This window comes from Xiphophorus hellerii, chromosome 23 (genome assembly GCF_003331165.1).
Source record: "Xiphophorus hellerii strain 12219 chromosome 23, Xiphophorus_hellerii-4.1, whole genome shotgun sequence".
Lineage (NCBI taxonomy): Eukaryota > Metazoa > Chordata > Actinopteri > Cyprinodontiformes > Poeciliidae > Xiphophorus > Xiphophorus hellerii.
The window spans coordinates 23,171,973-23,193,137 of record NC_045694.1 but is presented as its reverse complement, the minus strand read 5'-3'; the positions used below and the strand labels follow the sequence as shown (position 1 = coordinate 23,193,137).

General features: G+C 38.6%; 2 protein-coding genes across 3 annotated transcripts; both read left to right on the top strand.

The window, feature by feature from the left end:
• Positions 1 to 2,337: 2,337 nt before the first annotated feature.
• Positions 2,338 to 10,184, top strand: lcp2b (lymphocyte cytosolic protein 2b). Of its 2 annotated transcripts, none has more exons than XM_032554195.1 (14): positions 2,338 to 2,874; positions 4,651 to 4,713; positions 4,811 to 4,857; positions 4,963 to 5,025; positions 5,107 to 5,135; positions 5,228 to 5,256; positions 5,950 to 6,136; positions 6,236 to 6,316; positions 6,398 to 6,479; positions 6,581 to 6,677; positions 6,950 to 7,024; positions 7,146 to 7,292; positions 7,473 to 7,620; positions 7,875 to 10,184. In XM_032554195.1, exons 1-13 carry the CDS (start codon positions 2,797 to 2,799, stop codon positions 7,596 to 7,598), a joined length of 1,104 nt encoding a protein of 367 aa, XP_032410086.1. In that variant the 5' UTR covers positions 2,338 to 2,796; the 3' UTR covers positions 7,599 to 7,620; positions 7,875 to 10,184. The 2 variants fall into 2 exon arrangements, with proteins under 2 accessions (XP_032410086.1, XP_032410085.1); XM_032554194.1 differs by having other exon boundaries at positions 6,395 to 6,479.
• A 395-nt stretch (positions 10,185 to 10,579) lies between these two features.
• Positions 10,580 to 14,192, top strand: foxi3b (forkhead box I3b). Its single transcript, XM_032554193.1, has 2 exons — positions 10,580 to 12,861; positions 12,986 to 14,192. The coding sequence occupies exons 1-2, from the start codon at positions 12,258 to 12,260 to the stop codon at positions 13,552 to 13,554; spliced, it is 1,173 nt and encodes a 390-aa protein (XP_032410084.1). The 5' UTR covers positions 10,580 to 12,257; the 3' UTR covers positions 13,555 to 14,192.
• The last annotated feature ends 6,973 nt before the right edge of the window (positions 14,193 to 21,165 follow it).

Sequence of the window (21,165 nt, the reverse complement as noted above, 5' to 3'; positions counted from 1 at the left end):
ATCTGTATCTTAATCAACGTCAAACTCTTGAATGTGCCTTATATATTCCATGCTGCCCTGTTGAGTAATAATGACGATACAAACCAGTGCACCTAAACCCAGCACTCCACCAAGTATTTTATGGCTCTGATAAAAATAAAAAAAGAAGATTCTAATGAATCTTTTTATTTTCACAAAAAGTTTAATTTCTGGAGAGTTGACCAATGACTCCCCATTGCAAAGCCACTTCTCAAGCAATTTGGACTTTCTAAATTAATTTCACAAACACTTTTAAGTGGTGCCTTGTTTGCTTTTGCTGTATTCCCTGCCTCATCCACAGTACCCAGCTTTTGTGGGGGTGTATGTTTCCTAATCTGGACAGAAGAGGAAAACAGGGAGGGAGGTTGCAGGGGATCTCCCACTGGGACCCCCCTGGGCTACTCATGTATTCATCCAGGCAAGCCTGGGGGTCTGTGACAATCTAAGAGTGATTGATCACCCCTTCTTCCAGCTGCCCTCCCCTGTCACCTGGGTGTGAGATACCAGGGGGGCTGACGCAGGGCGGAGTTGCTGCTGCGAGACAACGTTGAACACAATGTGTTACAATTTAGAAAGAAAAAACCTAATTGACTATTTAAACTTGAAGGTCTCTGTGTAAGGCAAAAATGTATTTAGATCTTTACCAGGTCAAAGAATAAATATAAATCCTCAAACTGACAACATACTGTATGTCATTCTAAGGCCCTTATTTAACACAGGCATGCCTACTGAAAGTTTAAAAGGAAATTTAATGTATGAAAAGTGAGTTACATCAATTTGACGCAATGCCATGAAAGAATCTGAACAATGATCTTAGGAAAAGACATTTATTTTATTTCCCATGTCAGTTTGCACATGGGTATTCCAGACAACTTGCAGTTAATCCTTCCTTATAAACACGTATTTGTGAAAAACTAATTAAAAGCACGCTGAACTGGGCTTTGAACATGCTCCTAACACAAACATGCTTTTAACAGTTCTGAAGCAGAACTGAACATGCTTGTCCACTCCTGTGAGCAAGCATGTTCAGTTCTGCTTCAGATTGTAACATTTGTAGGTTATGCATTCCAGCTTTTCGCATCTAGAGACTGAACTTTTGTCCGTTCATCTTTGCAAAATAGTTCAAACTCAGTTAGATTGGATGTAGTCAATCTGTAAACATCAGTGTTCAAACACTGCCACAAATATCCAACTGAATTTAGTTCTAGATCTTGTCTAGGTAATCCTAACGCATAAATCTGCCTTAAATCATCTTTCTATTCCATTGTGGTTCTGGTTCTATATTTAAAGTTGCTGTATTACCGGGAAAAAACCCTATGTGTTCCCTAAAGACGTCTCCGTATTTAACTTTATTCTTCCTCCCATCAACTAAGTAGCTACCTTGGCCTGTTTAAGACAGCATGACGCTGCTACCACCATGTTGCATTGTGTTAGTTTTCCTACAGAGCACTTGTATATAGGCAAAAAAGTTCAAACATGAAGAGCCCTTGCAATGTGCCATACTCTTTCATAGTCCAGGTTATGGACAAAGCAGTGCTCTGTGAGATGTTCACATATTCTGATGTTATAAAACCTTATGCCTGGTTTTAACGTCTCTGCATTTCCTGACCTTTCTGGTGTGTTTCTTGGTGTTTGTGATGCTGTTTGTTCACGAATGTTCTCTATGGCACTTCTGAGGCATTTACTTGAACAGCTGGATTTACACTGAGATTAAATTATACAGAAGTGCACTCTGTTTACAAATTTAGTTACTTCGGATGGTAACTGGTTGCACTGAATGTTTATGGGTTTCACAATAAAAGTGACAAAGTAAGATAAAGGTGATTCATAGAACTGCTCAGCGACAGGATGTCATTTGTTGGTAACTTGGCAGTGTTTTTTAAAGAATATATGTTGTAAGAAGTTATAGGGTTGCATCGACAAAACAATAAGACATGGTAAGGATTTCATTAGCATGTTTTGACACATAGAACCCTAGAACAGAAAGAATGTATGCTACTTTAAGTGGTGCCTTGTTTGCTTTTTAATTACTGTATTATAAAAAGTCATAAATACTTTTTATGACTGACTCCATAAAAAGTATTAAAAGGTGTATATTTTAATATAAAATGCCTATATCTGAAAATCATCCATGTTGAGATATTCTACTTTAGCAAAATAGATTTGCAGTAAAGGTCATTACCCTTAAATTAAACTTAAAATTATACTTTGTTCTGGTAATATAAAATGACAGGATGCTATTTTTAAATGTCTGAGCAAAGTGTGTAGGAAACGCACTCCTTCCTACACAAAGTGTAGAAAAGAGTTTCTGTCTTTCAAAGAAGGGAAACGCTTGCTCTGTTTCCTACACAGAACAAGTGTGTAGGAAACACACTTTGCTCTGTGTAGGAAAAGCATAATCAAAGAGCTTGACGATTCACAGTTTATTTAAACCTGACCAGTTCTATACTTGTTTAAAAAATTTGTAGATTAAATGCCTGTTGTTAAAGTGCTTGCAGAACTAGCAAACTTATTATAGGGTTTACTAGAATGCAAGAGGAAATCAGCAGGCTTTGTGTTTAGAGGCATCACACTTTGCAATAACTAACTGTCCTAAAGATAGGCCTTTATGACCACTGAAACATTCTTTAATTAGACCAGAGGTAAGAACAGGATGTCAAAAGTCTCTTTGGCAGAGAAGGTACTTCTGAAGTATTAGTCTTTATGGTTAGGTCTTTTGTAATGTGGAGACAACCCAGCAACCTTCATTTGTTGCTAATCTGCTAATAAGAAACAAAGATGAGTTTAACCGAAGGTCCCATTAAAGACGACGTGATGACGTGGGAGCCAAAAAAGTTAGCAGACTACATGAGGCAGGTGAGTTGATTCATGCGTAAGAAAGTAAACCTTTGCTCTTCATTCAGCAGTTATGCTCTAATGTTTTACAATATTTTTACAGTCTTTTACTTGAAGTACCTACTGAAGCTAGGTGAATTTAGCATATCAACTAGTGTGTCACAAAGTGTTGAATTTGTTTATACATCACAATAAATGAGTTAACTGATCTCTGGAATGTTTCAAACAAGCTACATATGAGGTGGGTGTTTATTTAGAAGTTACACAAAGCCAAAATGGGTGTTTATAAAAGATACAGCAAATTTTAAAGGCTTGTGAAACTATCTTTAACAGAAATAATCTGAATTTTCTTGTAAATAGTAATCATTCTTACGTCTTGCACCTTTACCTCATTTAGATTGTTCCACCCCAATGATAAATGCTTATTTTGATTCACTACAACTTACCTGCGACCTTTGAGGTTCTGTAACTTAAACATGGGATGGTGTGACTTCAGCAAATAGTAGTTAGCATTTTTCCACCAGAGACGACAGGCAACTACATAGGCCACTTTATTGGGGACATTTTTCTAGCATCAAGTTTAATCCCCTTTACCTGTAATACCATCCTTATTGTTGATGGCACAGATTGACGAAGAAGTCAGAAACATTCCTTCACAGTTTTTGGTTTGTTTTGAAGTCAAATCATCATTAGCTGATTAGTTGGCTATACATCCAAGACACAAACCTGCAAATCCCAAAGGTGGGAACAAGATGGCCATAAAGGGATGCTGGTCACCAACAATATTCAGGTGGGGTGTGACAAACAATGCTCAGTGGTTACAACTGCACCCAAAGTTTGTCAAGAAACAATTTTCATCTCTATTATACTACCACCACAATCCTAAACTATTGATACAAGGCAGGATGTTTCTGCTGCTTGTGACATCTAAAATATTGACACATCAACCCAGAGGTGTTTTTCCAAACTGTTTTAATCCAATCTTAGTGAGTTTACGCAAACTGTACCCTCAGTTTGTTTTTCTTTGGTGTGGTATCTGTAGTGCTCTTCTGCTGCGATAGCGAATGTCCTTCAAGGATTGATGTGCAGTGAGTTATTTGACAAAATGTTACCTTTCTCTCATCTACGTATGTTCAAGGTCACTTAAAGTTACTTTTAGTCCCTATTTTGATGCTTGGTTTTAACTTCAGCAAATTGTCTTTACCAAAATCGAGATAAAAGTAACGAGTTGCTCCTATGCGATTGGCTAATTTTCTGTGTTTTACCAAGCAACATATTTTGCAGTTGAATGTCTCATTTTTTCCTTTTACTTTAAAACAATACATTTGATGTTATTTTAGAAATAACTTTAGCAGTAACATGGGCAGAAACAGTTGTGTGTTCAGTGAGTCTTCTCTCCATGGTATTAAGACATGCTTGAGCATGACTGGCTTGGCAAATGCTACACCACTGCTTTAATAAAAGTGCTCATACTTCATGATGTTCAATTTGACTGAATGCTGTAATGGTTTCGATTCTTTTATAGGGTGCAATGACAGATCGTATTGTGTCGTATGTTGTTTTTAACGTTGCATTTATGCAATTCTAAGATATTAAAGACAATTCATTTTCTGGAAATGATGGCAAACCTTAGAATGCAAAGAGCAGTAGTCGTTTCGTCATTGCATTGAATTGCAGTTTATTGAAGAATGCCCCATATGAGAAAGGTAGTTTTATTTTCAGTCCAAAATTAGCATAGAAACATATGTTAAAACCTTTACTTAGTGCTTCATCAAACATACGCTTTTGTTTTCTCAGCTCAAGTTATTCGGCTGTGACAATGTAGTGTTGAAGAGGGGCATTACTGGAGCACAATTTCTGGTGAGTTAGTTTTCAGCTCTCATGGTCTTCAACATTCTGAGTGATTATCTTAATGAGTAACAGACTTTCTAATTTCAAAAATATGCAACTCCTTTAGCATATGATCCAGCATGATCTTCATGTGTTCCCAATCACCTACGTTCCGTGAGTTTGGCATAAATGTTATTTAACTAGAATCAGAACAGGCTGTAGTGTAACAAGTTTAAACTGTTGATATTATACTGTTTGTTTGGCTCTCATGGTTTGCAGAATACTGGCAAAAGTTCAAAGAGATCTCAATAGGCAAGAAAGGAGGAAGTATTTTGGTTCCAAGTAAGTAAAGAGATGTTATTTATGTAATCTGAAATCGAATCTAACAACAACAAAAAGAGCTCACCTTTATTTAATGTGCAGATCTAAGAAAAGCAATCATTTGACAGAAGGTAAAAACCCATTCCTTAAACTTTGCAAATAAAATCAATCAACTGTATTTTCTGGAATTTGATAGCAATCAAATAAATTTTCATTTTTACAGTGCGTGGTGAAAAAGTCTGTGATGAGCTCGTAAGTGAAACAGTATGTAGTTTTGCTAGAAGTGCTTTCTTTCATTTCACTGAAAAGTTCACATATTGTGGCACAGCTCAGGGAATGTGTGATGCCGACTTGTGCCCCGCTGCGTCATTAGGTCCCCGTCATTTTCAGTGTGTGCTGTTTGTTTGTTTTAGTTACAAAAAAACAAATATTACATTTAAGCATTTAATACAATTTCGGCAACACTTTATTTGACGGGGCGTGCATAACATGACATAACATGAACATGACATAACACCTGTCATGAACACGATGGAGTCTTTATGAATGTCTATCACTGTTGTCATAAAGTGTCATTCGGTAAATAATGACACATTTATTGTAAGTTGCTTTAAAAGATGCATTGAAAGTCCATTAAAAGTCCCAACTTTGCATTATTTTGTAAATAATGACACTTTAATGCAACATTGGCACTTTTAATGGACTTTCAATGCAACTTTGCATTAAAAATGTCATTATTTACCGAATGACACTTCATGACAACATTCATAAAGACTCCTTCATGTTCATGACAGGTGTTATATCACATTTATGACAGTGTCATGTCACTCTTCTGCACACCCCGTCAAATAAAGTGTTACCAAATTTTCCATGTGACACAAAGAGGTGAAATATAATTAGCATGATCAAACTTTAAATGCATATAGATCTCTTTCCTCTGACTAGGACAGTGAAAGTGACTATGAGGAGTTTAACGAGGACGCAGGAGATGGAAACTACGTCGTTCCTCTTATTAAGCCACTCACAGCAGATAATCTGCATAATGCCAAAGAAAGAGAAGCTCACAGGCTTCATCCAGTCTTTTCACTGCCTGAACCCCAGAGGGTGTCTAAAGTTCCCTGCCTTCCCACAGGTAATGAAAAGCTTCTATGAGGAGAAATGTGATGAGAGCACAGAAACTTTGATTGCGTTTACTTCAAAGCCAATTAATGTTTGTCATTCCTCATTTCAGCTCACTCATCTAATTTTCAACGGGCCGCAAATAAGAAGCCGGAAAAACCTCCGGTTCCCCAGAGAGCCGTTTCACGCTTAGGTATGTACAGTTCATAAAAAAAAGTTTCCATGTTGCTAAAGCATTTCATTATATTTCACATTACCTATAATTATCCAGCAGAGGGCAGTGTTGCTTTGGATGCTGGCTCACTTTCCAGGAGGCGACCACTACCAACAGTCCCGAAGCTCCATGTGTCTAACAGGTAAAATAACCTAAAAAGAATTATTGGGGTTTCTTTGTTAAAGTTAATTATCTGTCCTCATCTTTTTTTCTGTTCATTTGTTTTTACTTCTTCTTTTACAGGACAAATAATATAACTCCACATGTTCCTGTACCAATATCAGACGTTCTGTCAAACCAATCAATAAGAACAGGACATGTCAATAACCAACATGTACAGGTAAAACAGCAGTGATTTATATTAAAGTTAGTTACACAACAAGTGCATTTTCAGTGTCAAAACAGCAGATGGCACAGCAGATGTTGTACAATACAACACCAAAAACCTTTTCCGAGTCTGATACAGAACTTAAAAACACCTTTGCATTAACAAGTCAGGTTGCTGTCATTATACATGCTACATATTCTGTCTCTAATACTGCAAAAATATCAAGCAGAAATCTAAAAAAACGTTTGTGTTTTACTGTGGCTTTTCTCTCACTGTGTATCCAGGGTTTGGATCCCAGCTGGTACAAGGGAAAGATAACTCGAGAACAGGCTGAAGTTTCTCTCAGGGAGGTGAACAAGGTTTGATGCTGCATCATTTTCTCTGTTGATAAAATATTCAGACACACAGAGAGATGCACACATTTCAGTGAGACATAAAAAACAAGCAATTTCATGACTGTGTGGTTTCATCTAATTGAAGGATGGAGCATTCTTAGTGAGGGACAGCTCACAAGGCTCAGCACATCCCTACACTCTGATGCTGCTAAATCAAGGAAAGATTTTCAACATTAAGATCCAGAGACAAAATGACTTCCATTTTCTCGGAAATGGCACAAACAACTCTAAGGTGAGCTAAGATGCACTGTGAACCTAAATAAAAATAAAAAATAAAAAAAAGAAGTGCTTTCTTTCATTTCACTGAAAAGTTCACATATTGTGGCACAGCTCAGGGAATGTGTGATGCCGACTTGTGCCCCGCTGCGTCATTAGGTCCCCGTCATTTTCAGTGTGTGCTGTTGTGCTTTAGAGTTTCCTCAGGGTGAAGGAGATGATTATCCATCACATGAACACCCCGCTACTGCTCAGAGATGCCACAGACCAGTGCTCTCAGGAGCAGCCGCAGTGCTGTCTGCTGTACCCTGCGGGACTCTGACCACGCCAGCAGCAGGCTTAATGTGAGTGCTCGCATATGTTTCTGTCTTCCATGCATGCAAATTTTTGCATGCATGTGTGTTGCTTTTCTTAGATGTTTTAATAACCTCTGAAACAAATGTCACAATATTCAAAATCTCAAAAGGTCACTATTATGTAATTCTCATATTACATACTCATTTCTGTTTCTCTTAAGAAACAGAAGTGAGTACCCTTCATTTGGCTTATGTGTTGAAGTTTGTTTTTTTTTTCCAATTATGCACTTTTTTCCACCCAGATTACCTCTGCTCCTCACGCCTCAGGTTAGGCTCAAAGTCCGGTCTGCTGCTGCTTCACCGCCTCTGGGATTTTCTTTGGAGAAATGCCTCTTTGTCAGGGTGGCTAACAGAGATGAGCAGATCGCATTGCTTCAGATGGGTTCGCACTGCAGAGAGAAACCCAGTATCATTTGTCACTGTAGCCTCGGGTCAATGGCAACTGCTATTGCAGCTAAAACAATCCGCGTAGGGAAAAATGTAATTGTATACACAGTGTATCTTTTTATTCCCTCCTTCAATTACAAACTGCATCAGTCTGTCATGTCTGCATGACTCAGATTTGCTGGACTTCATTTGCTCGCTGACATCTTTCTGATCACTTGTTGTTACTTCCTTGTCAGTGTGACTTACAGTGGATGATGCTTTTGTATACAGATGAGTACAAACAAATGAGCTTGCGCAGAAAAAGCAACACATGCACATATAACCATGTCTAAGAAGGTCTAAGGAATTTAAGATTTGACTTGACAAAAAAAAAGTTTTAAAAGTATAGTGTCATGCTAAACCATTTACTCACCCTGCATTTTTTATTGACCTTTTGTCGCAGCCTTACCAGTAACTATGGAACTTTATGTGATAGATCAACACAAGGTAGCACATCTATATTCTGTTAAATAAAATTTTGCATAGCTAATCTGCAGAGTTACACAACTCAAGTGGAAAAATCTGCTAACAGATGTCGCAATTATTTGTCTTAAGTTTTATTTAAGAGTGGGGATAAGAAAGTCATTGCTGAAAGAAAGACATAAGACTTAGAGTTGGACACAAGCCAAGCAGAGAACACAGAAAAACATGTGAAAGATGGTGTTCTGGTTGGATGGACTTCTGACCTATATGCAAAACCTTGTGTGGCAAAAAACTGCACAGTGCACATAGTTATAAACACACCTTTCCCACTAGGAAACATGGTACTGGCAGCAAGGATAGGGAAACTGATCATACTTGATGGAAAGATGGATGGACCTTAATAAAAAGCAGTTATGGAAGAAACCATATTAGAGACTGAAAAACAATTTGGTTTACTTTCCACGCTGGCTCAAAATATAAAGCCAGAGGGTCCAGATCAAAGCATTTCCATCCATCTGTTAGTACATCTTAGCTGAGATCCAGACCTGAAACTAGATTTTTTAAAAATCTGTGGGAAAGCCTAAAACTTGCTGCTAACAGATGCTCTCCATCCAATACAAAGAAGAAGAATTAGATATGTCAGCCTCGGTATGTGCAACGCTGGTAATAACACTCACTGAAAACCTGCTGCCGTGATTTCAGCAGGATGGAATTCTACAAAGTATTCACCCAGGGAGGCTGAATACAAATGCACAGCACTATTATTAATCATAAAAAAATAAATGCAATAGGTTTAATGTGGTGTAAGGTGACAAAATGTAGAACAGCACAAGAGTTATTAGAACTTCTGCAGGGCAATGTATATGACAAAATAATTAATTAGCAAGTATTAGAAAATCCAAAAACAATTATTTGTCATAAAGAGACAAAACCAAACACACCATCACAAGTCCAAGCATCCAAGCATAGTTAGAAAATTCCACTTTGAGTCTGTGACGCTTAAAGGAGCTGATGGCTATAAGTGAGCGTGATAAAAAAAGAGCATGCTGCTGTGACTGCCAACTTAACCACAACCATCACCTGAGGCAGAATTTAAGCAACAACGTCAGAGCGACTGACAAGACAGCCATCTGCGTGAAAATCCTTCAGTTACCCCTATCTACACATCAACAACTCATGTTCTGACAGACAGTGCTGTCAAATTAATGCCAATTTGGACTGCCGACATCTACATCTACAAGAAAATCTAAAAACCGCTGTATTATTCCAAGTGTATCACATTCTCAGACGTGGAAGAGCAGATGTCTTTAGACTTTTTGGGGAAAATGTAAACTGAGGGGATAAAAAGTTAAAACATACATGCCAATTGATCCATGTTGTTGGACAGCAAGTCTAAACCTCTCAGGATGTTTTCCAGAGCAGTGCTGACAGGGGTAGTAGCTTGTTCTTCTTCCTTCTCTGCTTTTTCCATCTGAAAAATGCTACAAGAGAACATTTGATGCAAACTAAGTGCACACACCAGTCTGGCATAAGAGAACAACCACTGCCAATGTTAAAAGTAATGTTACTGTGCTGCGATTGTTGTACAAATGTAAAAAAAAAAAAAAAAAACTCTGACCAAATTGAAACTTAATTGTACATGTATTATAAGTATCAGAATATACATTTTGATTTAATTTTGTAAAAAAAAAAAAAAAATTCAAGTCAGTGATTAAAAAATGACAGATCACCTTGTTATATATATTAGCTTCTTTATTTAAAGTATTCATACAAACAGAATAGAACAGTTTAAAACTTGATAAACTCATGTAAATTAAGTCATAGATATCATTATTAACATAAAGCAAGCAAACAAAACTGCACTTTAACATGGGAGCAATAAACCAGGGTATAATTTAATACGACTTAATCTACAGTTTGACTTTGTGATGAGTCAGCTTTCTCAGCACCAGCACCAGCTTCCATCTGCGGCTGCGGTTCAGCTTCCCCAAAGACAGCCGCCCTGCATCTGCTGTGCGCCTCCTCCAGCTCCCGCATACACGCTTCCCCCTCGAAACCGGTTCGCAGCGTCACCATGTCATAAGCCATCCAGGTCAGCTGCACTGCGGGCGGACACAGATGTATAAACACACGCCGTTAAATTAATGGAACTTTCCCCCCCCCCCCCCCGCCATTATGGCGCAACCAGCTGTAACAATATGAGTGGCAGAGCAATGCGATTAAATACAACGGCTACACACCTGATATGTTCTCAACATCCTCAATCACTCTCTCCAAATCCTTATTCAGTTCATACATGTCGGTGCTGCTCCGTGAAGGCACCATGGGACATGACGAATCCTCCATCTGTATTATGTACGGGCAGCACTGATTTACAAACATAACTTATATCGTTACTTTTAAATAAACCACAGAAAGACGTCGCAGTAAAGTTATAGTCATTAGTGTAATTAATGAGTCGTGCTTTTTTATATCGCGCTCCTAGAGATAACCGTTAAGACCGTTGGGTTAGCAACTTTTAAGCTAGCACGGCAGCAGCTGCAGGTAAAACGGGGAAGTTTAACGTCATGACAAAACACGAGAATTTCGGACTGAAGCTTATTTTTGGGGGGTTATTCCATTACTTAAGATTTAATACTGTTTATTAGTTTATCCAGAGTTTAAAACTCACCGTCGAAAACCGGTTCGGAGCTCAGAGAGAACGTTCTCGGCTAGTTAATAATGAGCGTGCGCACTTCCAGCTTCTTTTTTTTTCGGCCCAACACATTGCCAGCCTTAAAAAGCAATTAAATGTCAAGCTATTTAATGCTAAAATATGCGTTGATGAAACGTCAATTAAAGTCCCGCTTTAGAAATTCTAAAATTTTTATTTACAAATTGATTCATGTATAAAGCAAGTGTTTGTTACCTCTGACCTCTTGGGAAAAGGAAAATCACATTACAAACATGTTAAACAATTTACTTTTTCATGCTTTTCTTATTTTGATGAAAAATTGAGTTGGGGTCCCCCACAAAATTTGATTTAGGGAGCTTCCAACTAGCACAAAGCCAAAGACTTCAGCTTAACTGATATCACCTGCCTTCCCTGTTTCTTTTTATTTTATTTTGCATTATATGTCTATGTTAACCATTAGTCTGTGCATGTTTTATAAATCTGATAATTTAGATTAAAGTGCTGAAAAAACATTATATACATAAAAAACATGGGAATATATTTGTATGGAAAAAAAACAATAAAAACACAGAAGCTTTATAATGAACACTTTCCTTTTAAAAAAATATAAACTGTTGTTTTCAACTTGTAAATTTCTTAGTGTATTATAGCCTACTGTGCGCACAAAAGAAAAATAATCTGACATGAGTTTATGCCAGACCATCAAATTGAGTGGAAAATTATTTAAGTGAGAGTGAACAAAACCCCCTCAGGGGATTGAATTAGCTGACAACAGAAAAAAAGAAGAGTGAAACCCATAGGCTTCTCACCTTAGAAAAAGCACCAATCAAGACACACTGGGGCGGGCCAAATGAGAAGATATAGACCTTGTGACAGGTGACACCTTGACATAGAGCAAGGACAAGCAGACAAGGAAGGATCGGAGAAGAACAGTCCTCAACTTTAAAACTAAGAAAAGCCTATTTTGATGACTAGTCAATACTTCAGTGAGAACTGAAAAAGAAAGTCTTTCAGGAACTGGCACAACTGTCAGTAATTTTAGGCGAAGAGGAAGGACAACAACAAACAGATCAGAAGAGGGTAAGAGGTGGAAAGAAACTTGATGATGTCTTCATTTGAGACCCAGAACCAGTCACCTCCTCGTTGTGGTCCACAGTTTCCAAGTTTAGGCCAGGAACCTCCAGAGCTCAGCATGTACGGTGAATGCTACTACCCTCCTCCATCCCTACCGAGTCCTCAGCGGACAGCTCCTTCTTCCTATGAACTGAGTGACTACACCACCTCATCTCCAAACCCGTACCTTTGGTTCAACAGCCCCGGGATCAACTCCTCTTCGTACCTGTCCAGCAATGGCCCACCAGGAAATCCAGGCCCACCGTTTGTACCTCAGCACTATGGCATGCAGAGACCCTACCTGGGACCAGCTGGACCCGGTGGTCCAGGGGGGGAACTAAGCTGGTTCTCACTTCCCTCACAAGAAGATCTGATGAAGCTGGTCAGACCACCTTATTCCTACTCTGCACTGATTGCAATGGCTATCCATGGAGCACCAGACAAGAGACTGACACTGAGTCAGATTTACCAGTACGTTGCTGATAACTTTCCTTTTTATAACAAGAGTAAAGCTGGCTGGCAGAATTCCATCAGACACAACCTGTCACTCAACGACTGCTTCAAAAAAGTGCCAAGAGACGAGGACGATCCAGGTAACACACTCAGATCAAATTGTGTCTTTATTGTTGTACTCGAATAGAGTTCGTTAAACCGCAAGTGTTTGACTGAGTCTTGCATTTTGAGTCATGCAAATCTAAACTGCATCTTGTCCAATAGGTAAAGGCAACTACTGGACACTTGACCCGAACTGTGAGAAGATGTTTGACAATGGAAACTTTCGCCGTAAAAGGAAGAGAAAGTCTGACTCCCTCAACAGTGGTGACGGCGCTTCAGGGCCTCCAGAGTCAGGAGACAGTGAAAGGGGAAGCCCCAAACACCCTGCCCTTACCATGTCCCCGACACAGGAGAGAATCCCCTCCCCTTCACTGTCGGGTCCCACGCCATGCCTGAGCAGCTTCTTGTCTGAAATGTCTACAGTTTCTACTGGAGCAACAAACGAGGTTGGGGGAGATGGGTTGACCAGGCCGCTGCAGATTAACCTTCCCCTAGATGGACCGCATAGACATACCCAGCCAGGAAACTTTAGCAACTATTCCCCCAACTCAGGTGTCTCAGAGTGGGTACCACAGGTACAAGCTCCCTCTGTGCTCACATCCTCACCGTCCCACTCTTCTTTAGGTTACTCTAGCCCCATTCTGAGCCAGTACACTGGGTCCAGTGGGCACTTCTATCCTACTCTGAGCTCCACTGGAATCATATATCATCGAGACGGCACAGAGGTCTAAGGAGACGTAAGGGGAGGGAATGATGTCTTAGGAAAGACTGTTGAAGGATCTTTCAAATGTCTGGTATTCGTTTTGGCAAAACATAATGTTTTTTTGCTGACTTAGACAGGTGAGAGTGCTATAACACATGAGCATACTAAACGGCGCTCTATTCCCACAAAAATAGCTGATTCAGGCATACTGGCCTTTCATTGTCCAACCATAAAAAAAAGGGGCTTGCCTTGCTATCAGATCCTGTCAGCTTTTATTTCAGATATATCTCTGCAAGAGCTGTGTCAACTTTAGCTGACAAAGCTCTAATCTGCTGACACCATGCCATTCAACGCTGACAGACAGCTTATTCAGAGGGGTAGTTGAATTACAGCGATGTCAAGATTGTGTTGTTCCCGCGCAAAATAATAAACAAGTAATAATGAGACTGTCATTGTTTTTAGTACTGCAACAATTGGGTTCATTTACAGTCTGGGAGTGTAATATAATGGTGGTAGTTGTACTTTGTAAGTATGTTCACTTGTTCTAGTTTGTTACCTAATTGTTGGTTTGTTTGTAAAAGTTTTGTTAAACAGAAGGAGTTCATAGGGTGTGGCTTCATGCTGTGTATTGTGTTTTTACCATTAATAAAATCTTTTTGACATACATCTTTCTTTTCATATTTTTTAAAAATAACCCTAGGGGGATTAAGCAATTATGGAGAAATAAATATATCTATTAATCTATCCCCTAACATCAGATCCTCACCTAGAAAACGGCTATAAAAAGAGAAAGTGAGACCATAAACACTGACAGAACGACAAAAAAAAACTGCCCCGTCAGTGAAAGCAATGACCAGTAGTGTGGAACCAACTTGTCAGTGTAACCTGATCTTTGTTGATGGATAGTTAACTGATTCTCCTAAACGGTGAAAAGCTACATTCCCATGCTTTTTTCCCTCCTCAGCACGACACAGTGAAATCTGTGGGTGTCCCATACAGAGATACTGCTGACTGAATGAAAACTTTAAAATGGAGATAAGCAATAAAGGCGATGTTTGAAATTAAGGAGATTAAACAAAATACAAAAATAAAAGAAAAATAGCAAATGTGTTCATAAAATGATCTTATACAAGTTTTATACATATATAACATATATAACAGATAATTGTATTACTGTATATACACAATACATAGAACATTCTGAATAAGATCATTATGACCATTTGCCCTCCTGTTCTCTGTGTGTACATTTTAGTGACAAGGACAGACAACTTATGTACCGGGTGTTTTAACACGGATTTAGACAGCAAAGTTCAGACACCAACTTTGCATTTGCCTGTATTATGCAATATCCTCTTTATTATCTTGATATACTTCAATTTTGTTTATTTATGTTGTTTTCAGGCACTTTGCAAAAAAAAAAGAGAAAAAATATGCTGTCAATTATAGGCACCTACTGTATATAGTCAATTACATCCATTGCATTTCATCCTGTCTTTTGAACAATGTAGTCAAGTTCAGTTTATTATTCAAAGTGGTAAAAAGTCTAAACTCAGCCAAGTGCAAGATTTCCCTGACCTTGCAGCAAACGTTTCTAGTGAAGAATACAGCAACAGTTGACAGTCAATTGCATTGAGTCATTAATGTCACAGCAATGCTGAGCTTTCATAGGCCAGATCTACGCAGGTATGGAAAAATGGCCTCAACTTTCTATTCTATTCTATTCTATGTTGTCTGAATCTTTGAGTGCATAAAAATAATTGGCAAATAATTTATTGAAAACAGTCATACACTGTAATTTGTTTTCTACTATAACATGGTTAACAGCGGCTGGCTGCTGCTTTCTCTCATAATTCTAATGGAAGCAGCAAGGGCGGACTGTTGTCTTTCACAGTTTTACGATTTTCTGTTTTATATGCTAATATGTCAAACCCAAGGCTTGAAAGACAGTGTTCTTTCTTACCATGACTGCATTTATCTGTATATTTTTTAATGAACAGGACCCCAACATGTGAGTTTTATGAGAAAAACATTTCTTTTTTTAAATTTAAATTGATCAAATTGTAAAGAATTGTAAGAAGAAAGGCAGAGTGCCTTCATTATTAATTAGGCCTATTTATGAATTATGAAAACCTTGACTAAACCTCCTATCTGAGTGACATCCTATGGCTCCTTTGTAGACTTCAGAAACAGAAAACATAATTCATCCAGATAAAATATCTAGGGTCACATTATGATGCTTAAAATTATGTCATGAATAGCACTGTCTGTCACAGCCAGCTGTAATAGTAATTACACTGAGCTGAAGATGAGGAAAAAACAAAATCAGATAATCTTATCTGGTTTTATTTTGGTCAGAGACTCGTCTCTATGTGTGGTACATAAATAAGAACAAAAGTCCTTTTACTGATGTCTCCCTTAGGCCTTTATTTACCCTGAAACAAAGGCAGCAAGACCGACATTTACATTAAACACAAGAAAGGAAGAGACAATGAAGGAAAGGCAGAGCAGAAGAAAGAAAGAAAGATAGAAGGAAAAAAAGAAGAAAAGAAAGAAGGAGAAAGAAAAATTTGTCTTTCAGGTGAAGCAAGTGGAATTTACCATCTTGGAACCAATGACAAAATGTCTCAGGGAAAGGAGGTCAGCCTGTTAAAATTTGCATAACCGATTTCAAAACAATAACAAAAACGGAGACAAGGTTTCGCTTGCATGGATCACAGATTCCTGCTTTCTCCTGGTGTTGGGTTTTTGCCCACATCAGATTTAACTGTGTGAAATGTACTGAGTCAAACTGTGCCATGGAAAAAAAAAGAAAACCATTTAAAATCAATCAATTTCTCGACAACACCCACATTTCCAGCAAAAACAGAAAGAGATGTTCCAGCACAGTTGCCGTCAAACAGATAACACAATCCATATGAAATTTAAAAACATGAATTCGTGTAGCTCATTCTAATGAGTCAAGCCTTTTTACTTGATGTACCACTAATATAAAAGTGTGGGACTTAAAATAAAAAAACTTGTACCAGCAGCCTAAGAGCATTTTTGGCTTTATCCAAGTTTTTGCAAAATGGAAATATTTGGCATATGATTCTGTATGTTTTTTTCCCTTTGCAACCAGATTTACATTCCGTTTAGAGAGAAGAGAAAGTCTTTTGTTTTTGTTCCAGTGTTTATAACTAAATGTAGTCTGCAGGGCCAGTGGGGGTTGTGATAAGACTTGTCCTGGGTTTTTACAGTTGTTTTTACTGAGCAATAACTGAAGGTAGGTGGTATAACCCCTCAGCTACGCCTCAGGGATCAACAGGTATAAAAGCTAATAGACAGATGGATGGGTAGGGGTCTTTGTTTAAAGACCATTTTTCTCTCAAGTCTAAACTTATAAGGAAGCCAGCCTAGTTGAGTTGTTCATGCCCAAATGATAGAAAGGAGGGATATAAGAAATATCTGAATGTTGAAATACAACATCCCCTAGACCAAATGTAATAAAGAAAAAAGAAAGAAAGAGAAAAAAATCTTAAAATAAACATATCATCTTTTATTGGAGGAGTTTATAAGGAAATATTCCAACACTAAAAATTTTGAAAATATGAGTCATATATTTTAGATCCTGCTAAAAGACCTAAGGGTGACCCAATGAAAGTTTACTAATAGAGCCCAGCAGAAATGTCCTGATATCTCTAGGGGTGATTTTCTTTTCTTTTCTTTTTTTTTTTTGGAAGAGGTGGGTTTTTTCTCAAATTACAAATACAAACAGATCTGCAAGGGGGTTTAGTCAAAAGCTGATATAACGCAGATCTGACCCCTAGCAGAATTAGATTAAAATTATTTTTTTATTATTATTTTACCAGTCTCATAGAGAATCTGTTGAGGGAAGTGAACAGACCTTCCAATCTCAAAAACATGGGAGTTCATTGCTAAAAAACAAAAAAACAAACACAAATTACCAGCGGGAACACAGAAAAGCTTGTCAGCAATCAAAACGTTTTCATTGTGTAATTCCAATGAAGATTTTTTTCTGTGATTAGTGATAGGGGCAAAATAATCACTATGGAAAAGAAAATTTCTGCTCAGAAAAAAAAATCCCTCTCTCTCCCTCTTTCTTGCTCTCTCTCATATGTATTGTATGTCAGTCAGTTTCTTAGAATGAACATACACCACCTTCTGTTATGTTTTGTTGTTTCTCCCCATATCACGTTCAGACTTTGTGCTGACAAATACCAATAGGTGCATGAAGAACAGCTGGGCTCCCCTCCATCCCCAGCCATCCACTTATCCAGCGGGATCTCTCTCCTTGTGCAAACATTTTAAGAGCTTTAGTCTCAGTGACTTGATTAAGAGCAGAAATCCCTCGGAGCCGTCTTATTCAGGCAGTTTAAAACTGATGCAAATTTTCCAACTGCTAATCACACCTTGGAAGAGGATGACAAGCTTAGAGACGGGCTGATGTCGTAGATGAGGGTTTGTAGGTAAACAATAAAACAGAAGAGACTTGACTCCCCGAAGCCAAAGTCACTTAGATTTTTACTCAAACCCACATGTCGGTTTACCTCCGTACCTTGGGACTTCCCTTATTGTTTTACCTGTTGTTCAGTTTGCACTGAACGATCCCACCTCTCCCATTTTTTTGGACTGAAAAGTAACGTTTGACACGTTTATGTTTTTACCTCCTGGAATTTTTTCCCCCCCTCCTTTTTGGGCCTTTTCCCTCAGCCGAGCAGCACTTTCACTTCTTTACAACTGCCATCACCTGTCAGAGTTTACATAGGTTTTACTTAAGTGGCAGAAAATTATAGTGCTTACGGCACAAATCATAAAATGTGTCAGTTGTGGTTGAGGTTAATCCACAGGAGGGATGAACCGACCTCTCAGTGTTTGAGGGATACCCTAGCTCATCGTCCATCACTCCCGTGTTACTTTAGCTCCTTGCCTAAGGCAGGAGAATGATTGCTAAACACAGTGATACGATTAAATCTATTAAAATCCTCCTCCTCTCCACCTGCTGCTTGGCTCGTGGCAGTCTTCCCCACACCTGTCGAAGTAACGGAACGCACACGCATTTCTGTACCATTCTCTGTGTGAAGTGCATGCAACAGTGTGGTGTTTATAATACAAACTCAAGCAAAGAATAGATGGGTGGATTACCTACAACTACAACAGGTCTTACTCATATCAGATTTGAGGAAGACCTGTCCTGATTCTGAATTTGCACAAAAGGATTGTACTTCTCCACGTGCAAGTTCTTTCTGCCCTCAGTTAGAAGACGTCCACAGTGTCACCTTCAGTAACTGTTTCCTGGTCGGAAGGTCAATATTCTTGGTACCGACTTAACCCAAAACACACGAGGACACGCTTGCACGTATGCCCTGTGTTTCTACTAAAACACTGGAGCCCTATCAAGGCTGTTTAGTAAACGGTAGGGGAGAACGTCAAGCCTCGGAAGACGTGTAATCATGCCTGGCCCCCTCCTCGGCACAGCAAGGCATCACCAGCTCGGTGTTATGTGTAAACACCCACACACACTCCTGACACACGAACGCAGGTGATGAAAGGAGCAAAAGAGGTTTTCTACCAGTTTGGGAGTCACTCAACAACCTTTCAGTTTGCCTCCTCCTGCAGAGGTCAGAGGAAACTGCCAGACTCTGTGCTGTCTCTATGTGAGAAACGTTCAAGTAAGAGACTAGCAAGCACTGAACACCATATCGAACGAATATTTCTTACTAATATTACTAATATTTACTAACATTTACTTACTAATATTTCTACACTTCTGGTCATTGTGATACTGCTTGAAATACAAATTTGCACAAGATCTAGAATACTTAGAAGCACAGCGTCCGACAGCATTAAACCAATGATAAATTCCCAGTTTGATAGTAGTCCATAAAAATGCGGCAGCTCCTTCTCTGTGGACCTGTGCAGTCTTGTCCCAGTGTGTTGGAGTCCAAAGAATAAGGCAGTATGAGATCTTCCCTTACTAAACATGGTTTATATACACGATTTGGGAAAAAGAGAAGTTTGAAGACAAACACAGCGCACTGTGAGACACTGTGTATATTTGAATCATTGCTATTTCACCCTAAAATATTTTCCATGTCAACATGCAGTAAACATGGAGTTATGGCGAGGGCTTTTCAGCGAGGGAGGGAGAGAACCCGGGGATGAATCAAGTGTATGTGAATGACATCTCGCATGTCTGGAAGTGAGTATGCTTCGCAGGAAACGTTCGTTTTGGAAAGTCCGATCTGATAAGTTGCAGTTGCCTCGCTCTGTAACATAGCTGTAAGTGAGGTCATACTGTTCTCTCAGCGATGTAGCTGTTCCTTCCTCATGTCTTTTTCAGCCTCTCAACAAGCAGTCTTACAATCAAATTTGACTAGCTTATATTTTTCCACTGAAGAAAGGCACCTAAGAGCATAATGCTGCCACCCCCGTGTTTCAGACTGGTATGTTCATGGTAACGCTCAAAGCTAGACCGCATAGGATTTGGAATATACGGCATATATTTTTAGTTTTTTGTCAGTAGTATCTACATCATAGTAATTTGGTGATGCACATTTCACAGATTTGTTAAATGTAAACACTGATTAATTCTATTTTTTTTTATTCAAATCATTTCTTTTGGAGACTACATCCTTTACATTCTTTTTGTCACTGCTGTTCTGACACATATATAATGAACATTTAATGGTGCAGTCTAGGACTTAAGCACAGATCATGAGGAATCAAAAAATTCACAGTAATAATAAATTAGCCTGATTTAACCAACAAATATACAAATACATGTACACACACAGTGAGTCACTGTTTCAGCACTTGGACTCTTATACCACAAAGCTTATTAGAGTAAAGCTCAGTCACAATATTTGTGAATTACCATCGCTTTAAATGTGAAAGCATTTTGTCATTGTCATTGCCAGTGATGGATGACACGTCACCTCTTACAGTGTGAAACGCAGGAAACATCTCCAAATTGCTCTTGTGTGCCCAGCAGATGTTAACATTTTTCAAACCCTCATAATAATTGTAATATGATTTACTGCTCAATTACTTCAGAGAAAAAGCAACAAGGTGTGTGTTAGACTCTGTTGTTAGGGGCTTTCCTGGAGGAGCTTATTTCTGACGCAGTTGGAAACATGACATTTAAAATAGCTTCACAGCTTTCTAACCCTTTCCTCTCTAAAGTTACATGCTAAATACGAGTCTGTCTGTGAATAAGCAGGGGATCGACACACTTTATTTTTTGCTGCTTGACAGTATTTTAGGGGACCACATGAGAACTGGCAGGTGAAGGTGATGAATATTTTAAAAAGAGACGGTTTTTCATGAAGTATTTGTGAGGGAACGACTTTCTCTCAAAGTTCAGAACTGAAGCAAAAACGAACCAAACAAAACCATGAGTTTCAAGGAGTCTCCTGTGTGACATTGACAGCTCTTAACTATTTGAATGACAGGAAAGCACTTTGTACTGTTTGGGTGCTGTCAAAAATGCAAGGGAAAAAAAAAAAAAAGCTAAACATCTGAAACCATTGTCTCAGACAGAACTAGACAGAGCTGTTGAGGTGGTGCCAGCAGGGTTAAAAAAAAATTCCCAATGAGTATTTGGAACTGTTGTTTCTCAGAACGCATGGCTCATTTA

Coding starts and splice junctions, on each gene's coding strand:
- foxi3b (XM_032554193.1), top strand. CDS start 12,258: ATGATGTCTTCATTTGAGACCCAGAACCAGTCACCTCCTCGTTGTGGT. Junction 12,862..12,985: donor AAGAGACGAGGACGATCCAG/GTAACACACTCA, acceptor CTTGTCCAATAG/GTAAAGGCAACTACTGGACA.
- lcp2b (XM_032554194.1), top strand. CDS start 2,797: ATGAGTTTAACCGAAGGTCCCATTAAAGACGACGTGATGACGTGGGAG. Junction 5,136..5,227: donor AAGCAATCATTTGACAGAAG/GTAAAAACCCAT, acceptor TCATTTTTACAG/TGCGTGGTGAAAAAGTCTGT. Junction 5,257..5,949: donor AAAAAGTCTGTGATGAGCTC/GTAAGTGAAACA, acceptor TCCTCTGACTAG/GACAGTGAAAGTGACTATGA.